Genomic DNA, 19,947 nt, shown 5'->3' with positions numbered 1-19,947 from the left:
CAATGGACATGTCAGCACATACACCTGAATCCCGTTTTGTGGGACGTTTGGACGCAAGCCCTGACGGGACCACTGGTTGTGGACAAGAAATGTAAAAGGGACCTTCCTCCACCACATGTATGCCAGTCTTAAGGAATTGACCCACTCTATGGTACAGGCTGCACAATCAGAACCTGCCTTGGCATCATTCAATGAAAATCTAACCTTAAAGGGGGTCTCCGGGCATGTGACATTGATGACCTTTTGTATGAAAACCACCACTCCCACGTCTGTCAGCATCGAGCGACACTGCACAGTGCTCATCGCCACTGGAGGTAGCGGACCCCCATTAATCTGATAGTGATGACCTATTCTGAGGATACATCCTCAATGTTATATGCCCGGAGACCCCTCTAAGGACAGACTTGTGTTGAATGATGCCATGTGTCAGGTTCTTTTAGTTATTAATTGTTCCATTGATAAAATGAATAATGCAACAGCAAAAATCCATATTAATCCGTGTCTCAGCTGTTGTCATCAGAAGGCTCGGCTCTGTGCAAGACACGCTTCATCTGTATGTATGTATGTTCTACTACCTCAAAGCAGCTGGCAAGACGAGCGTGGTCCGGGCGCCCATGGCCGTGCCAGTATCACTGAGCCCGATGGCAGGCGCGAGCCCCGTGACAACAGTCCGGTGAGGAGACGGGCGCCCGGCGCTGACCTCTCCCTGATGCTACAGGCGGGCTCTCCAGGACACGTGACCGCACACCGCGCTATATATAGCGAAGGAGCCGTGAGGGAGAGAATCATCTCTGCGGCTCTCAGACGCGGCCATTCACCATGGTGGACAAATTCCTAGGGACCTGGCTGCTGGTGGAGAGCAAGAATTTCGATGACTACATGAAGGGGCTCGGTAAGTAATGGAAAAAGATATAAAAAGAAATCTGTAACTGCAAGGGTTAAACGTCCTGCACAGGGTAGTATATAGAGATGTATGTATATGTCTATAGAATTGTGGCCCAGGAATGAGGGCAGGATGGGTGACTGCAGCAGTGCAGATGGTGGCGGTGCTGACACAGGCTATCACAGGAGGATGGGGCCACTGCAGGAGAGGCTGCCATGTCTGCCCAGGAGGGGTGGGCAGGGGTACTAAGGGTAAGGGGAACTAATGAGGACCGGCACAATGAAGGCTGCTGGGGGGAGCACATAGCACCGCACAGGGAAGATGAAGCTTTATGAAGAAGGCTTCCCCTATGCCTGCTGCCTGTGCATATAGCTACAGTAGCCTGTGGCTACTGAGCCCACCGTCCGGCTGTCATACTCCTACACCAGCCAATAATACTGATAGCCAAGATGCGGAGCATGATGACTAATGGTACCAGTACAGCTCTATATGACGATACATATATGACGATAAATACGGTCCATTCAGTACAGCTTTATGTCATTATATATATATATATATATATATATATATATATATATATATATATATATATATATATATATATATATATATATATATATATATATATATATAATAAATACGGTCCATCCAGTACAGCTTTATATGATGATACATATATGACGATAAATACGGTCCATTCAGTACAGCTCTATATGACGATAAATACGGTCCATTCAGTACAGCTTTATGTGATGATACATACATATATGACGATAAATAGAGTCCATTTATATTTGTCCATTTATAAAGGCTTATTTGAGTAATCTAGTGTCGGTGATTTCAGTAAAGCACGTGTCAGCTCATTACCATTCAGCACGTTTGATCCATATGTTATGAGCAGTGACCCCTGTCCTCAGCTTGCTTTTCATGCTTCAGCGAGCTGCCATTACATTACTGTGACCTTAGGCTTACATCTGAGGACACATTAAAGTAGCTTCCGTGTATATACATATACATGTCCGCCCTCTTCTCTCACCGTGTGTGTGTGTGTGTGTATATATAGATATAGATATAGATTTGCTTTACAATAGCAAACAAAGACATTTCTGGAAGCATATGGTAATATTTATAAGAACCAACCAATAAGTACCCTCCAAAGGAAGGGATATGGACAGAATATGATTATTATTATACACATAGACAGCAGTAGACAAAATAAGGTGGATCCTACACCTATTGCTCCAATCAAGGATCCTGTGTGATTATTTTTTATAAAAATGCACTAATAGTTTGGTGCTAATAGTCCATTTTACAGCACTGGCCATCCTACCCAAAACTGATCACTTACTGGCCATTAAGCAAAATGAAGGAGAAATACAGAGAGACGCACAATGGTTTTTTTTAGTATTGACGTCAGATGGCACAGGGCATGACTGAGAACTATTCCTGACCTCTACTCCTGATTATATCAAACCAGATAAAAGTTAAAAGGTCTACCTTTTCCCCAAAACAGCTCCAATTTTGTCCATTAGATCTGTCCGCTATTGAAGCTCTATCCCATGTGCCTGAGCTGCTATACTAGCCACAGTTCCCTGAGAAGAGAGGGGCCATGAATACCCTTTTACTAGAGTATGTTCTTAAAATTTACCGAACCATCAAAGAGGTGGCCCACTACAATGTAAAATGCCCCCATCGATTTAGACCTTTTTAAATAAGTATTTTTGTAATTACCTTATGCTGCCATATGTGCCTGTGAGCGGTGCTATCGCTGCTTGCCCAGTCCGCATCACGTGACCCAGGCTGACATCCGCTGTTGTCACATCAACTTCCGGATTTCCTGGATTCACCCAGGCGTGACCCAGTCGCACACACCCCTCTGACTGAGTTGTGGGCAGCGTTTCACCGCACGTCACAGCCCAGTATCTAGCGAGTGCTTTCCCTCTTTCCTCTGCTTTCATTGGCCGCAAGTGCGCACTGGATACTGGGCTGATATGGGGTGAAACACCGCCCATAGCCCAGTCAGTCGGGGGGAAGGTGAGTGCAACATTGGTCAATCCTGGGTGATGAAAGGGGGTCCAGAAGTTGACGTGACATTAGCGATGTCAGCAGGGGCTGCAACCGTGGTCACGTGATGCGGACTGAGCGAGCACCAATGGCGCAGCTCACAGGCACATATGGCAACATAAAATGTTTACAAAAATACTTATCTAAAAGGTGTTAATCGATGGGCGAATTATACATCGTAGTGGACCACCTCTTTAAGTGGCACTCTAAGAACATGACCAGAATATGACAGCTGCCTGGGTATCTACCAGATATGTATGTAGTTGGTTCAAGGATGGTTTAGAAATGGTCATAAAAGCACACATACGGAAACTTTAAGAACAAAAGACGTGAAAATAGTGCCCATTATGTCCAATTAGGTTGTTTCTTTCACTTTCTGAAGGACCTTTGAGAAGTGAGAGCTGGTTTTTCATTGGTCAGTGTGGGTGATTTCTCCCCTTTTCTGTTGCTCTATTCTCCTTAAACTGGCAACAAGTTGCTTTATTCTTGCTTCATGTACAGTTATATGAAAAAGTTTGGGCACCCCTATTAATCTTAAGCTTATTGTTTTATAAAAATTGGTGTTTTTGCAACAGCTATTTCAGTTTGATATATGTAATAACTGTTGGACACAGTAATATTTCTGCCTTGAAATGAGGTTTATTGTACTAACAGAAAATGTGCAATCTGCATTCAAACAAAATTTGACAGATGCATAAATATGGGCACCTCACCAGAAAAGTGACATTAATATTTAGTAGATCCTCCTTTTGCAAAAATAACAGCCTCTAGTCGCTTCCTGTAGCTTTTAATGATTTCCTGGATCCTGGATGAAGGTATTTTTGACCATTCCTCTTTACAAAACAATTCCAGTTCGGTTAAGTTTGATGGTCACCGAGCATGGACAGCCCTCTTCAAATGATCCCACAGATGTTCAATGATATTCAGGTCTGGGGCTGGGATGGCCATTCCAGAACATTGTAATTGTTCCTCTGCATGAATGCCTGAGTAGATTTGGAGTGGTGTTTTGGATCATTGTCTTGCTGAAAGATCCATCCCCTGCGTAACTTCAACTTTGTCACTGATTCTTGAACATTATTGTCAAGAATCTGCTGATACTGAGTGAAATCCATGCGTCCCTCAACTTTAACAAGATTCCCGGTGCCGGCATTGGCCACACAGCCCCAAAGCATGATGGAACCTCCACCAAATTTTACTGTGGCTACCAAGTGTTTTTCTTGGAATGCTGTGTTTTTTTTGCCGCCATGCATAACGCCTTTTTGTATGACCAAACAACTCAATCTTGGTTTGATCAGTCCACAGGACCTTCTTCCAAAAAGAAATTGGCTTCTCCAAATGTGCTTTTGCATACCTCAGCCGACTCTGTTTGTGGCGTGCTTGCAGAAACGGCTTCTTTCGCATCACTCTCCCATACAGCTTCTCCTTGTGCAAAGTGCGTTGTATAGTTGACCGATGCACAATGACACCATCTGCAGCAAGTTGATGCTGCAGCTCTCTGGAGGTGGTCTGAGGATTGTCCTTGACTGATCTCACCATTCTTCTTCTCTGCCTTTCTGATGTTTTTCTTGGCCTGCCACTTCTGGCCTTAACAAGAACTGTCCCTGTGTTCTTCCATTTCCTTACTATGTTCCTCACAGTGGAAACTGACAGGTTAAATCGCTGAGACAGCTTTTTGTATCCTTCCCCTGAACAACTATGTTGAATAATCTTTGTTTTCAGATCATTTGACAGTTGTTTTGAGGAGCCCATGATGCCACTCTTCAGAGGAGATTCAAACAGGAGAACAACTTGCAAGTGGCCACTTTAAGTAGCTTTTCTCATGATTGCATACACCTGGCTATGAAGTTCAAAGCTCAATGAGGTTACAAAACCCAAAAAAGTGCTTTAGTAAGTCAGTAAAAAGTAGGTAGGAGTATTTAAAACAAGAAAATGATAAGGGTGCCCATACTTATGCACCTGACAAATTTTGTTTGAATGCAGATTGCACATTTTCTGTTAGTACAATAAACCTCATTTCAAGGCAGAAACATTACTGTGTCCAACAGTTATTACATATATCAAACTGAAATAGCTGTTGCAAAAACACCAATTTTTATAAAACATTAAGCTTAAGATTAATAGGGGTGCCCAAACTTTTTCATATAACTGTATTAGTGCTGGGCTGTGTATTGTCAGCTTAAAGAAGGTCATGAACATTAGACTGCTTTGGTGAACCTATTAGTGTAGGACACCATAGGCTATTTATCATGATAGCTACACACTGATATGTTCTTGAGGTTTAAAACTGAATGAATGGCCATCTGCAAGCTAAATGACTTTGATCTAATGGGAACTAACCGTGGGGTAGCATCCTGATGTGTAGTAGGAAGGAGTCGGCCTTAATTGAACTAAAGACAGTGGCCAGATGGCATTCCTAGGGGAGTAAAATACTTTTGGCTGTCTGGCCACTGGCTTCAGGATGTTGGGGGGGGGGGGGGGAATGGGGGGGGTCTCCCGTTTAGCTTACATTAGGAAAAAACCTATGGTAGGTAATGCGACAAATGTTAAAGGTGTATGTTATAGCCTGGTAAGGATAGGTAAGCCAGGCTCACTTTGTTTTTCCACTTTTCCCTCTCTTTGATTGCTAGAAAAGGGCTACTACGGTACTGCCTCTTCATTTAGAAAAGGGACATGGTCCAGTATGGTGCATGTCCATTGGTAGACATAAGATATGCCATATAGATCGGTTGGACGACAGTCAGCTGTCCAATGGTCAGACAGGCATTTTTCCAGATAATATTGTTTTGCTTAATTCATGTATTAGAAGGTGTAAAGTTACGATTCATCACAAAGTTTTGCCATAAACAAGTGTCTGTGTGGTTATTTTGTAAAACTAAATTAGCAGATCTAAAAAGTCAGAATCCTTGTTCAAGAGTGCACAGCACATGCGGATTATCATTGGGGAACATGGCAGGCCTTCTACCATGCGTTTTTTAAGCTTTTTTGCCGCTGCGGAAACGCTTAAACGCATCGTGGGCACACAGCCTTAGTCATAAACTAGTCCCAAGTGGCTTGATTTTGCAATGCTATAACTACAGCCAGTCTTGTTACATTTGTAAAACACCCAAACGTTGCCCCTGAATGTGCCAATGACAAAGTAGTATTCATTTAGCAAATATCTAAAGGAGATTATTGTCCAAGATCTTTATGCTTTTTTTGTATGATAGGATAAATAAGCTCATATTAACATATGGAACTTCTGTGGAGAGAAGGAATTAGTCCACGTCTAGGTTTTTCTTCAGTGTCGGTTGACAATTGTTCCTTTGTTAATATCTGACAAGAAGTTTGAGGAGGGAGGGAGAGCCGTACTAATGCACACAAGCTGTGTGGGCATAAAAGAGTGAATGTATTCAGAGGCAGCACAGAAAATGAATGACTTGATTCTCACCCTCTGCTCAGCTGGCACACCAGAAGATTGCATGGCACCACATTTTATAGTACTACACAAACAAAGACTATGCCTGTTGGCTACAGAAACTGGTCCATGTCTATGAAGACATTTCCCTTGTAAGTCTAAATAGTTTAACTACTAATTAGCTACATATTCATATTGTAACTAATGTCAAGACTATATGTGAACAATTTGGAATTAAGACTTTCATTTGACCTATCTCCTCTCCAAGAATGTACAACAGGCTTGCCAGAAGAATCACATGCACAAAATGGCCAACCTTCCTTTCACTGTGACTGACCTTGCCGTGAAGGTTGTGTAAAAAGTCTGAAGCATTATGAAAGTGAGAATTAAAAGTGCAGGTGTATATACAGTAGTGTTCAAAGTAATAGCAGTGTGTTCAAAAACACAAGTTAAGAATAAAATCTTTATACTAGTTTTTATTTCCACGCACTGGGAACATTGCACACTGTTTTCTAATTCAAAACATGAAGAGAAATGTATATACTGTAATTTTTAACTACTTTACAGAAAATAACAAAAAATGACTTGAGACTGTCTTTGATCATCCTGGAGCTGATCATTGGCTGAGCCCTTTCCTTCTAGCTATTCTTCCATCCATTCGAATGGTAGTCTTCCTTTTTCTTCCACGTTTCTCTGGTTTTGCTTTCCATTTTAATACATTGGAGATCATTTTAGCTGAACAGCCTATCATTGTCTGCACTTCTTTATAAGTTTAACCCTCTCCAATCAACTTTTTAATCAAAGTACGCTGTTCTTCTGAACAATGTCTCGAACGACCCATATTTCTCAGGCTTTCAAGGAGAAATATCCTGGGAGTCTGAACTGAAATGTAAATTGATGTGCATGCAAAATGTAAATGCATGTTCGCATAAGGCCACTAGACAGAGAAAAACCAAAAACAAGCAAAATACCCAAAGAACTGGAAGTAAATGGATAAATTGCACAGTGCAAAAATAATGATAAATAATAAATGGTATTTAGTTAACATAATTTTGATCAAAATAATGTAAAAGCCATCCCACCACGTCACGGTAACCCTTATGGGACAGTCCTAACTCTAATATTAAAACCTTACCATGTGTCAAGTGACATACATATGGATAAGGGCAGAGAGACTGAACCCTTATCCATATGTATGTCACTTGACACATGGTAAGGTTTTAATATTAGAGTTAGGACTGTCCCATAAGGGTTACCAAGATGTGGTGGGATGGCTTTTACATTATTTTGATCAAAATTATGTTAACTAAATACCCTTTATTATTTATCATTATTTTTGCACTGTGCGATTTATCCATTTACTTCCAGTTATTTGGGTATTTTGCTTGTTTTTGGTTTTTCTCTGTCTAGTGGTCTTATGTGAACATGCATTTACATTTTGCATGCACATCAATTTACGTTTCAGTTCAGACTCCCAGGTTTTTTCTTTGCAGTTTAGTGTGCTTTAGTGCATTTAAGGGTGTGGCCGCCCTTTGTCTGAGCTGAAATGTTCATTCTGCCTCTCAGGTCCATGCTTTTACTACGGGTTCAGTCTCTCTGCCCTTATCCATATGTATGTCACTTGACAAATGGTAAGGTTTTAATATTAGAGTTAGGACTGTCCCATAAGGGTTACCGTGACATGGTGGGATGGCTTTTACATTATTTTGATCAAATTATGTTAACTAAATACCCTTTATTATTTATCATTATTTTTGCACTGTGCGATTTATCCATTTACTTCCAGTTCTTTGGGTATTTTGCTTGTTTTTGGTTTTTCTTTCAAGGAGAAATGCATGTACAACATGTGCTGGCTTCACCCTTAAATAAGGGGCACCTGATTCTCACAGTTTCTTCACAGAATCATTGACCTCACTAATTGACCTCCACATTGCTATTATTTTGAACACACCCCCTTTCAATTAATTATTCAAATACACAGACTCAAACATGCAGATCATGAATGCTGAGTCTGTTGGTTTTGTTAGAATCTACTGCACCAACTGGTAAATTGTTTGACAAAAACAGTGATTAATCTGGTTAGTCATATTGGACTGCTATTATTTGAACACTACTGTATATTTCATGTTTACAGCCGCAGGGTAAGATTACCATATATTTTTTCTGTTTCCCTTGTTGTGTCTACATATTGTACTTTTTGCCATGCTCTAATGAAAATTGTAGTAACAGTATTGTTATCTTGAACACATAAAATGATAGTTGTTTTTGCTTCAGGCTGTTATACATACACATTTTTATTTCATTAATTTTGTGTCCTTTATTTTAAAAGGTGTTGGCTTTGCCACTCGACAAATTGCAAATGTTACCAAACCCACTACAATCATCAGCTGCGATGGGGACGTTTTTGTGCTGCAGACACAGAGCACTTTCAAGAACACGGAGGTCAAGTTTAAACTGAATGAGGAGTTTGATGAGATCACAGCAGACGATCGGAAGGTTAAGGTGAGACATAGTTATTGGCTCACATATCGGCATCTGGGCCTCACCAGCAAGAGGATGGAGGCGGCTGAGCGCATCAGTGGATAAAATTCCATGTTTATTTATTTTTAACATAATTGCAAAAGACTTTAATTATGCCACTGAATCAGATTTATGAAGCTGCAGTGATCAATATCTGATTACCTATATAAAAGCTGCCTCCTCAGCTGCGCCCCACCAGAGGCTGAGTGGCATTTCATCATTGAGGCCACCTTACCATTTAGGAAGCATTGCTCTTCTACTCATTGGGCTCTACTCTGCTTTCTTAACATTGTATGACCTGATGGATGGTATTCAGAGCAGTTTTGACACGCCTTTTAATATTTTCAGTATAAATTGACAGGCTGCAGATTTCAGATCCATGGGGTAGGTCTATTTATTCTGATTATTTTATTCTGCAGTGGTAATGAGGTTTAAGAACATTTGTGTGGGAAATCTGCTGCATATATACTTCATGAAAACATACCCTCTACATACATATAATAACGAGGAAAGGAAATACAGACTGTTATCATTGGATATACTGTAAAAAAGAATACAATCTAATAAAGAAAACAATTCTTCCCTAATAAACATGAGAACTGACCACATTTAATGTAGGTCTTTATACTCAGTGGTTCTTTTACTCATGATTTATGGGGATGCTCAGTACATTTTTATGTTAAAAAGAACAAGTACTCGCCTATTGAACCACCGACATTCTGCCGGACTGCTGCCTGTGTCCCCCGATGTTCTTCTGGTTTCGGTCTCATTCAGCCGTCTCATTCAGTCCGTGCCAGAAGAGAGATTGGAATGTGAAGGCTGCAGACAATCAGTGGCCCCTTATTGGCAGAATGTCATATCATTTTCCCTACTGGAGGAGGAAGCTAAGTGATTAGTGAAGGACCCAAGCAGCAGTGTGGCAGAATAATGGGTATCCAGTAAGTGAGTATACTTGTGTTCCTTTTTGTTTTAACACACCCATAGGCCCATTTTTAATATAAAAAATGTACTGTAAAACACCGGTTAGTGTGATTGGGGCTAATTTGGTTCGTACAGGTACTGAGGGAAAGAATTCTGCAGATCTGCTCTGCCTGGTGGCATAAGCAGAATACAGGCACTATTGCTATGTTCCATCAATGGTGTCTACATTCAGTTGACAGCGCTGGGAGGGCTGCTGAGAGGATATTGATTTCTTGTATCTGCACTCTCAATTGCTCCTTTTTGTAAAATGAGTGAATCGCCTTGTAGGTTTATGTTTGAAAATTTCTGGAAAAGTAGTCCCTTAATGTATAAGCAAATAGTATTGTATAATTAATTATTTGCATAATGTAGTGCTTATGTGCTCCTGTAATCTGTATTTACAGCAACATAAATTTCTTTGCAAACCTATATAATCTGTTATTTAGTAAAGTATAAGACTAAATGTGTGCCACTACACCAGACCAGGTTCTAGATCGCTGATGGATTTCTGCCTGGATAAATATATATATACACTGCTCAAAAAACTAAAGGGAACCCTCAAATAGCACATCCTAGATCTGAATGAATGAAATATTCTCATTGAATACATTGTTCTCTACAAAGTTCAATGTGCTGACAACAAAATCACACAAAAATCATCAATGGAAATCAAATTTATTAACCAATGGAGGCCTGGATTTGGAGTCACCCCCAAAATTAAAGTGGAAAAACACACTACAGGCTGATCCAACTTTGATGTAATGTCCTTAAAACAAGTCAAAACGAGGCTCACTATTGTGTGTGGCCTCCACATGCCTGTATGACCTCCCTACAACGCCTGGGCATGCTCCTGATGAGGTTGCCGATGGTCTCCTGTGGAATCTCCTCCCAGACCTGGACTAAAGCATCCGCCAACTCCTGGACAGTCTGTTGTGCAACGTGATGTTGGTGGATGGAGTGTGACATGATGTCCCAGATGTGCTCAATCGAAATCAGGTCTGAGGAACGGGCGGGCCAGTCCATAGCTTCAATGCTTTCATCTTGCAGGAACTGCTGATACACTCCAGCCACATGAGGTCTGGCATTGTCCTGCATTAGGAGGAACCCAGGGCCAACCGCACCAGCATATGGTCTCACAAGGGGCCTGAGGATCTATTGGCAGTCAGGCTACCTCTGGCGAGAACATGGAGGGCTGTGCGGCCCTCCAAAGAAATGCCACCCCACACCATTACTGACCCAAACCGGTCATACTGAAGGATGTTGCAGGCAGCAGATCGCTCTCCACGGTGTCTCCAGACTCTGTCACGTCTGTCACATGTGCTCAGTGTGAACCTGCTTTCATCTGTGAAGAGCACTGGGCACCAGTGGCGACTTTGCCAATCCTGGTGTTCTGTGGCAAGTGCCAAGCCTCCTGCACGGTGTTGAGCTGTGAGCACAACCCCCATCTGTGGACATCGGGCCCTCATACCACCCTCATGGAGTCAGTTTCTAACCATTTGTGCAGACACATGCACATTTGTGGCCTGCTGAAGGTCATTTTGCAGGGCTCTGGCAGTGCTCCTCCTGTTCCTCCTTGCACAAAGGCGGAGGTAGCGGTCCTGCTGCTGGGTTGTTGCCCTCCTACGGCCCCCTCCACGTCTCCTGGTGTACTGGCCTGTCTCCTGGTAGCGCCTCCAGCCTCTGGACACTACACTGATGGACACAGCAAACTTCTTGCCACAGCTCGCATTGATGTGCCATCCTGGATGAGCTGCACTACCTGAGCAACATCTGTGGGTTGTAGAGTCCTTCTCATGCTACCACGAGTGTGAAAACACAACCAACATTCAAAAGTGACCAAAACATCAGTCAGAAAGCATTGGTACTGAGATGTGGTCTGTGGTCCCCACCGGCAGAACCACTCCTTTTTTGAGGGTGTCTTGATTGCCAATAATTTCCATCTATTGTCTATTCCATTTGCACAACAGCATGTGAAATTGATTGTCAATCAGTGTGGCTTCCTAAGTGGACAGTTTGATTTCACAAAAGTTTGATTTACTTGGAGTTATATTCTGTTGTTTAAGTGTTCCCTTTATTTTTTTGAGCAGTGTGTATATATATATATAGTGACATTTCAGGCTCTGGAAAGAAGTAGATGGTTTTTACTGAGGTTTGGAATGGAAACTATTTTGCAGGCATCTGTTACATGGTGGGTGGAAATATTTGCCCGTTGGCTCTCTCAGAGATATATCTGTATTAGTGTTGAGCGAGTATGTTCTATTAACCCTTTCGCCGAGTATGCTCAGGCCGAGCTTCGAGTAGTTACAGCTGCTCGGTGATATGGTTGAATCACTCCCGTGTGCATGTGATGCGCCCCCTGGGCCGCGTGGGGAACCCGGAACCGGGCCCTTTTGTGGGATGCTGGGGGTTGTAGTCTCCGCGTGGCGGTGACCCGGTCCATGGCTCAGGGTCGTCAAACCAGTGGCAGTCTTTATAGGGTTTTTGTAGTTTAATGTCCGACTACGCCACCCGTGGATTGCGGTCAGGGTGTACCGCCGCTGCAAGGCAGTCCGCTGAGGCCGGTGTGGTGTGTGCAGCTAAAGATGGGATAACTCCCCACGGGAAGAGTATGGCCTCAGGGCAGGGAATGTGGATGATGAGAGTGGTGGTGCTCGGGCGTCCCAGCACTAGTAGTGCTGGTGCGGGGATGAAGCACAGAGACGTGGGGTTGCAGTTCAAGTTCTTTACTCACAGTTCTTTATATTCCAAGTCACTCCGCCGACAATGACTGCCCAAGCCGCGCTGCGTCCACCAGGTGCGGGGGCTCGGTCAACCCCCAGGCAATTCCAGAGTGTGGCACAGGTCTCCCTTCTATTCCTTTCTCTGGCCGTGCCCCACCAGTGACACTACGTCTGTCCAGCTCCCGCGGGCCTTCTCTTGGGAGCGCTTCGTGCTCACCTCCCTGACCCTATGTGGTGTGCCTTTCTAGTAGGTGTAACGAGGGGTCGCACCAAGACATGGCCACGACCTCCGGTTCTTGGTTAGGGATTAGTCGCCTCTACCAACTTGGGATCCGGTACCCTGTTCTGCCAACCCGTCACCCGTAATCTCCTGGGTCCTTAGGGTTCCTTCTACCTTCGTGTCTCTGGGCCTCTCTCCACTTTGGGTACTTCTCTTTCTTTGCTGTTCCTTTCTGTTCCTGTTCCTTTCTGTTTCTGTTCCTTCCTTCTGGCTCCGGCCTTCACCCTAGGCCTGCCTCGTGGAGCTGGGCCCAGACTGAGCCACAGCTCCCTGTCAGCCCTCTCTGGCTGAACTCCTTCTCTCACTCCACTGACTTCTTCTCTCAACCCTGTTCTAAGATGGTGCCACCTATATATATACCTCCCCCTCTGTGTATGAGCCCAGGTGACTTGCAACCAATGGGCTCCTACCTATGCCCAGAGACCGTCCCCTCCTGCTCCTACATCACTGGGTTCCCCCCCCCCTCCCCACTCCAGCCAGGGACATGGTCTGTCGTGCCTGCATTACTGTCTAATGGGAGCACCGTTGAGCTGTCCCCCGGAAATGGGGTGTGTGTGATGCATGCAGCCTACCGAGCCCTGGTCCACACTCCATTCTTACCCGGGAGTGGAATATCACACCTCTGGTTGAGGTGCAATACCCCTGTAGCGGCCGAACCCTCGGGGCGCTACACATGATTTGTGACTGTTTGACAGTTTTATTACATGTGAGGAATGTCTATTTCTTACACATTCCTCACATGTAATAAAGCTGTCAAACAGTTGCAAATCATGCACACGGGAGCGATTTAACCTTATCACCGAGCAGCTGTAAATACTCGGAACTCGGCCCGAGCATACTCGGACAGAACATACTCGCTCAACCCTAATCTGTATGTTAAAAACCATTGAAATTGTACAAATTGTTTTGTTTCAATAAAAACTCTAAAGTGCACTTACTGGGACATTTTTTCAAGCTATAGTGTTGTAATATATATTCACCTATACAAAATTCATACATACAGGAAGTTTTAGCCAGTAAAGTGCATGCAGGGCCGGTTTTAGGCAAAGTGAGGCCCTGGGCAAAAGTTTAAAGTGGGGCCCCAAATGCTCACATATTGCAGTATCACACAAACATTTCGGTTGCATTTTTACATGCGCTGAGTTCAGGCCGTTAAATAAGCGTGATCGACAATATTGAAGTCGTTCGACGCTTGTTTCCTGGCCTCTTTCTGAGGAAGAATGATGGGCACAGAACAATCATTAGTTGATCAATCTGTCCCAATATAGTATGTTATCAGCAGCACATGTGCAGTTTATACCGGCGATGTGCTGCTGAGAACAATGATTTTTGTTCCGATATAAACAATCCAATCACTCGATGAATAGGCAGCATTAATTCACCCCATAGTCCTCCATATAATATAATGCGCCCTATAGTCCTCCATATAGTATTATGCAGCCCCCTATACAGTATAATGCAGCCCCATATAATATAATGTAGCAACACCTCATACAGTATAATGGAGCCCCATATGCCCCCATATAGTATAATGCAGCCCCATATAATATAATGTAGCCCCCATATAGTATAATGCAGCCACCCCCCATACAGTATAATGCAGCCCCATGTAATATAATGAGCCCCCATGTAGTATAATACATCCACCCCCCATATAGTATAATGCAGCCCCATATGTCCCCATACAGTATAATGCAGCCCCATATAGTATAATGTGCCCTATAGTCCTCCATATAGTATAATGTGCCCTATAGTCCTCCATATAATATAATGCGCCATATTGTCCTCCATATAATCTAATGCGCCCTATAGTCCTCCATATAATATAATGCTCCCTATTGTCCTCCATATAGTATAATATGCTCCCCATAGTCCTCCATACAGTATAATGCACCCCCATAGTCCGCCATACAGTATAATGCACTACCCATGGTCCTCCATACAGTATAATGCAGCCCCCATATAGTACACATAGTATAATGTGCCCTATAGTCCTCAATACATTATAATGCAGCCCCCATATAGTACATACAGTATAATACACAATCTATAATGCCACCCCAACAGAGTACAATGCCGCCCCAGAGAGTATAGTGCCACCCCCATAGAGTATAACGCAGGCCCATATAATATAATGTAGCCCTCATATAGTGTAATGTAGTCCCCCATCTAGTATAATGTAGCCCCCATATAATATAATGCAGCCCCCAATATATAATAATGAAGCCCCATGTAATATAATGTAGCCCCCATATAGTGTAATTCATCAACCCCCCCCATACAGTATAATGCAGCCTCATATAATATAATGAGCCCCCATATAGTATAATAAAGCCACCCCCATACAGTGTAATGCAGCCCCCCATACAGTATAATGCAGTCCCATATAATATAATGCAGCCACCCCCCCATACAGTATAATGCAGCCTCATATGCCCCCATATAGTATAATGCTGCCCCCATACAGTATAATGCAGTCTCATATAATGCAGCCAGCCCCCATACAGTATAATGCAGCCCCATATGCCCCCATATAATATAATGCAGCCCCATATAATATAATGCAGCCACCCCCATACAGTATAATGCAGCCTCATATGCCCCCATATAGTATAATGCTGCCCCCATACAGTATAATGCAGCCTCATATAATGCAGCCAGCCCCCATACAGTATAATGCAGCCCCATATGCCCCCATATAATATAATGCAGCCCCCCGTACAGTATAATGCAGCCCCATATGATATAATGTAGCCCCAATATAGTATAATGCAGCCACCCCCCATACAGTATAATGCAGCCCCCATATAATATAATACAGCCCCCCATATAGCATTATGCAGCCCCATATGCCCCCATACAGTATAATGCAGTTCCCCATACAGTATAATGCAGCCCCCCATACAGTATAATGCAGCCCCATATAAGATAATTCAACCACCCCCATACAGTATAATGCAGCCCCATATAGTATAATGCAGCCCCCTATACAGTATAATGCATTCTATATGGTATAATGCAGCCACCCACCCCCATACAGTATAATGCTGCCCCATATAGTATAATGCAGCACCCCCTTCCCATACAGTATAATGCAGGTCCACAGTCCTCCAGTATTATGGCCACCATTTACTCACTGATGTAAAAAATGAATACATGCTTACCTCTCCTCGTTCCTCCAGGCTCTGCAACGCGTCTCAGCAGCTCCACTGCCCGATGCATGCCGCTGCGTCAGAGGCAGAGGGGGAATGATGGGAGAGGAAGCATCACATGACGCTCTCTCTTCCATTAATGCTTTCAACTGTACCGGCATCTATGATGCCAATACAGCTGAATACGCAATGGGGTGGGGCGACTGGTCACCGCTGACTAATGAGCCTCATAGCGGCCGCGTGGTGTTCTGCTATTAGCGGCACACCACTGGCTGGGGACCCTTGGGAGAGTGGGATGCCTAATCTTCCGGCCCCTAACGCCGACCCTGAGTGCATGGCAGTGGCAATACCCCTTATCTTGTATATAACCATTGTATTTTCAGTCCTTGGTAACCTTGGAAGATGGAAAGCTAAAACACGTGCAGAAATGGGACGGGAAGGAGACCACGCTCCTAAGAGAAGTCAATGACAACAAGCTTTTATTGGTAAGTGCATAAATAATATATATGAAATATACAGACATTACAAATTTCTCCATCATTTTAGAGTAACACTTTTGTTTTACAATCTTTTTTATGATTTGTAGAAAAATGTAACAAACAAGCAAAATACAATATTTGAATAGGTACATGAGATATTCATAATGAATATGAGGAATAGCTACCTAGGTGCCTTTTTTGGAAGAGCGGGTCAGTAAACAACAATAATAACACTGAGAAGAAGAAGAAAAAGGGTTGGTAGGAGAAAAAGAGGAAATTAAATGGGATCGTGTAAAGAAAGATATAAAAGCATAACTTAAGTGTGGGTGTAAGCATTTCCAGGAGCTCAAATGTTTATAATATTACAATGAGTGTCCACACGTTTGCTCAAGAGGTTTACATTTATTTAAAAGCTGTCTTATTTTGATGTGATATGGATACTTTTACCAAATGCGTTGCATATGCAGTGTATCTGCATAATGCACAATACCCTGAGACCACCCTAGCTAAAGACACTGAAACCAAGTTCCAGAGCACCAGCACCTTATAGGTTGACTCTTCCGCTCTTTTGTGAGTGTTCCTAGGAAGAAAAGCCCAATTCTGACCTGTTTATAACATCTTATTGGTGGTCAAATTCAGTGACAATATTTGCAAAAGATGTTGAAAGTAATGTGGAGAGGTGATAGACTTTAGAGAGCCTTTAGATCTCCAGCAGTAGGATGGCGGCACATTCAATGAGCCTAGGATAAAATAAGGATTAAACTGGATCTACACAGTGGTAAAGGAGGGAACATTAATTTGCTGGAAGACAGAGTGTCTGTTTTCAACAGCACTTTACCTTTCAGCACACGACTGCTGTTCTTAACTGTTGCTTTCATTTCCATGAGTCTAAAACAATTCCTCATGTGTTTACCTAGCTATCTTGTTCAAACCACTCTGTATTGCTTAACCCTTGTGGAGACGGAATGCACACTTACAGGTGCTTCTCACAAAACAGACTAAGGGACCTTTTTAAATGCTTAGGAAGCCTTTGCAGGTGTTTTTTTTTAATTAATTTACTAAGATAATGACTTTTGTGTTTTCATTGGCCATAATCATCAACATTAACAGAAATAAACACTTGAAATAGATCACTGTTTGTAATGACTCTATATAATGAGTTTCACTTTTTGTATTGAAGAACTGAAATAAATTAACTTTTTGATGATATTCTAATTTTGTGAGAAGCACCTGTATGTCTGCCTTGTGAGGAGGTAGCATTATTATTACACTGGACTTTACAACAGTCCTAAGAGTACACCTTCAGCTCAGTGCACATTGCATCTGAGCCTTCCATCAGCATATATGTCAGCACCATTTTCAACGTCTACCTTTCACCTGCAATGGCACATACTGAATGATATACTTTTTATGGTGGAACTCTGCTGCACTTTCCTATGCTGTTGAATAAAAGGTATACTGACACCCTGACAGAGCAAACTCTTTTGTAGTCCATTGAGTAAGTAGAGCCCTATCAGTATATTGATCTTTATTTCGCCATGTACTCCAAATGTAGACTCAAAACATGATGTGAACAGGATCTGGTCTTCATAAGTACGTTTACCCATAAGTACCGGAATTTCCTAAATTACTTCTATTATCTGAATGTTTTCCTTTACACAAAGCAGTTATCCATTAATACAAGTGACTGACGCACATGAGGCAATTTTTTTACAGGGTACATTGTGCGAATTTGCTACATTATAAGAGTACTGTCACTCCTAAAGGGAGAAATTCTGGTAATAGGTTGGGACAGTCATTTACATAAAGTCAGTTTTATAGAACATGTTAATTATTGGAAGAGATCGGTTTGAGAAAAAATAACAGTGTTCTGTATGCAGTTATAGATTAAAAAGTAAATCATAATGAATGAAGGTGAGACCTGTAACACCACCAGTGCTAAGATGTGACCTTACATGTACGGATGTTGTCCATTACAATGCTTCATGACTGACTTGCATTATAGAATTGTACTAATAGCTGTGTTGTTTTACTCTCTTGTAACAGACTCTTACCCTGGGAGAGATCGTCAGCACACGTCATTATGAAAAGGCCTAATACCAAACACTCCTGCGTATCACCCTTGTTATGTTCAGTCTCATAACAACCTCAAACTTTGCCTTTTTCCTCTCGCACTGAGTGGGATACAACAGCAGTATTAGAAGCCTTTGTGAGTTTTCGATGCAGCGTTTGCTATGGACTTGCAAGGGTTTTTTTTTATTGTGGTGCCAAACATTGCTGCTTCTGGGTTTTGGAAACTCAAGTAGAAACATTCTTAAAGGGGTAAAAGCAAGCAGCATGCATACTTCCTAGTCTCACCAATTTGCTCCCTTATGGCTTGTCTCATCCTCTAACAGTTGATCTGAAGGGTATCCTGCTGAATGTAAGGCAATTTGGCCATGTGCATATCTGACTCAGGCATTTCTTCTATTCTAAGAATTACAAAGGGATATCATCCTTTTGTAATCATTAGAAAGAACACCCTATCTGGTCACATGTAATTATTTCCTTTAGAATTTGCCAGATTGTGGACTAGACTACACATTTCTGCTATATTGTCATCTGATGCATAAAAGGTAATCATATTAGTTATGCTTATGTTATTAATGGCTTAAAAGAATTGCACTTGCTTCAGCCATACCTGAGATTTGGAGTAAACAGTGCTTGTTTTATCCCTTTAAAATGTTAGTGCTTGTCCAGACGGTCCTTAAACTGTATCTAAACAGCTGAAATCATACACATTTTTCTCAGGAACTGAGTTTGTATTGTACTATCAATGCCACTATGCATCTGACATGTAAGAAAATCTGACATTTCACATCTAGTATTCATAAAAGTACTGCTGGATGCAAACTCCTTCTATCATCCCTATTTGAGGTGGACCATATTTTGTGTCATCTCGATGCACAAGTACATGACACAATAGTCCTGTAATTCATGTATTGGGTAACTCTTTTTTTGAGAGATTTGTGTATTAAATATATGTATAAAGTTCCTGGTCTGCTATTTCTGTCTGATAAATTTTGATTTAAAACCTGAAATTCAGAGTTTATAGCAATTATTACTATCATTCATGACTGATAACCATTCCTATACCTCATTGTGAAGCAGGTAAAAAGCACTGAACATAAATTGTGGTATTATTTTTGAAAGAGCCTACAGTATGTGGGCTGATATCCAGTTATATATTGATTCATTAATCTAAATTACTCTAATGTGTTTTTATACACCATTAACTCGAAATAAAAATGTTCTGTTTAAACATTATTTTGACTAGTCTCTTTTTTTTATCAGAAAAGAGGAAAACTATCATCAGGCAGAAAGTGTTAGGGCATTTTCACACCAGAAAATCTGCAGTGAATCTACTACAACAAAATCCATGTCTCACATTTTGCTGTGACTTCACCTCCAATTTCATTTTTTTTCTTTGTAATTGGTGAAATCCGCACCTTA

General features: G+C 42.1%; 1 protein-coding gene across 1 annotated transcript; it reads left to right on the top strand.

Moving 5' to 3' along the window:
• Nucleotides 1-604: 604 nt before the first annotated feature.
• Nucleotides 605-19,761, top strand: FABP3 (fatty acid binding protein 3). Its single transcript, XM_073666507.1, has 4 exons — nt 605-892; nt 8,674-8,846; nt 16,360-16,461; nt 18,502-19,761. Exons 1-4 carry the CDS (start codon nt 820-822, stop codon nt 18,550-18,552), a joined length of 399 nt encoding a protein of 132 aa, XP_073522608.1. The 5' UTR covers nt 605-819; the 3' UTR covers nt 18,553-19,761.
• The last annotated feature ends 186 nt before the right edge of the window (nt 19,762-19,947 follow it).

This window comes from Phyllobates terribilis, unplaced genomic scaffold (genome assembly GCF_046119375.1).
Source record: "Phyllobates terribilis strain yellow unplaced genomic scaffold, ASM4611937v1 Scaffold_2__4_contigs__length_985480577, whole genome shotgun sequence".
NCBI lineage: Eukaryota > Metazoa > Chordata > Amphibia > Anura > Dendrobatidae > Phyllobates > Phyllobates terribilis.
This window is presented reverse-complemented; position numbering and strand designations above follow the sequence as displayed.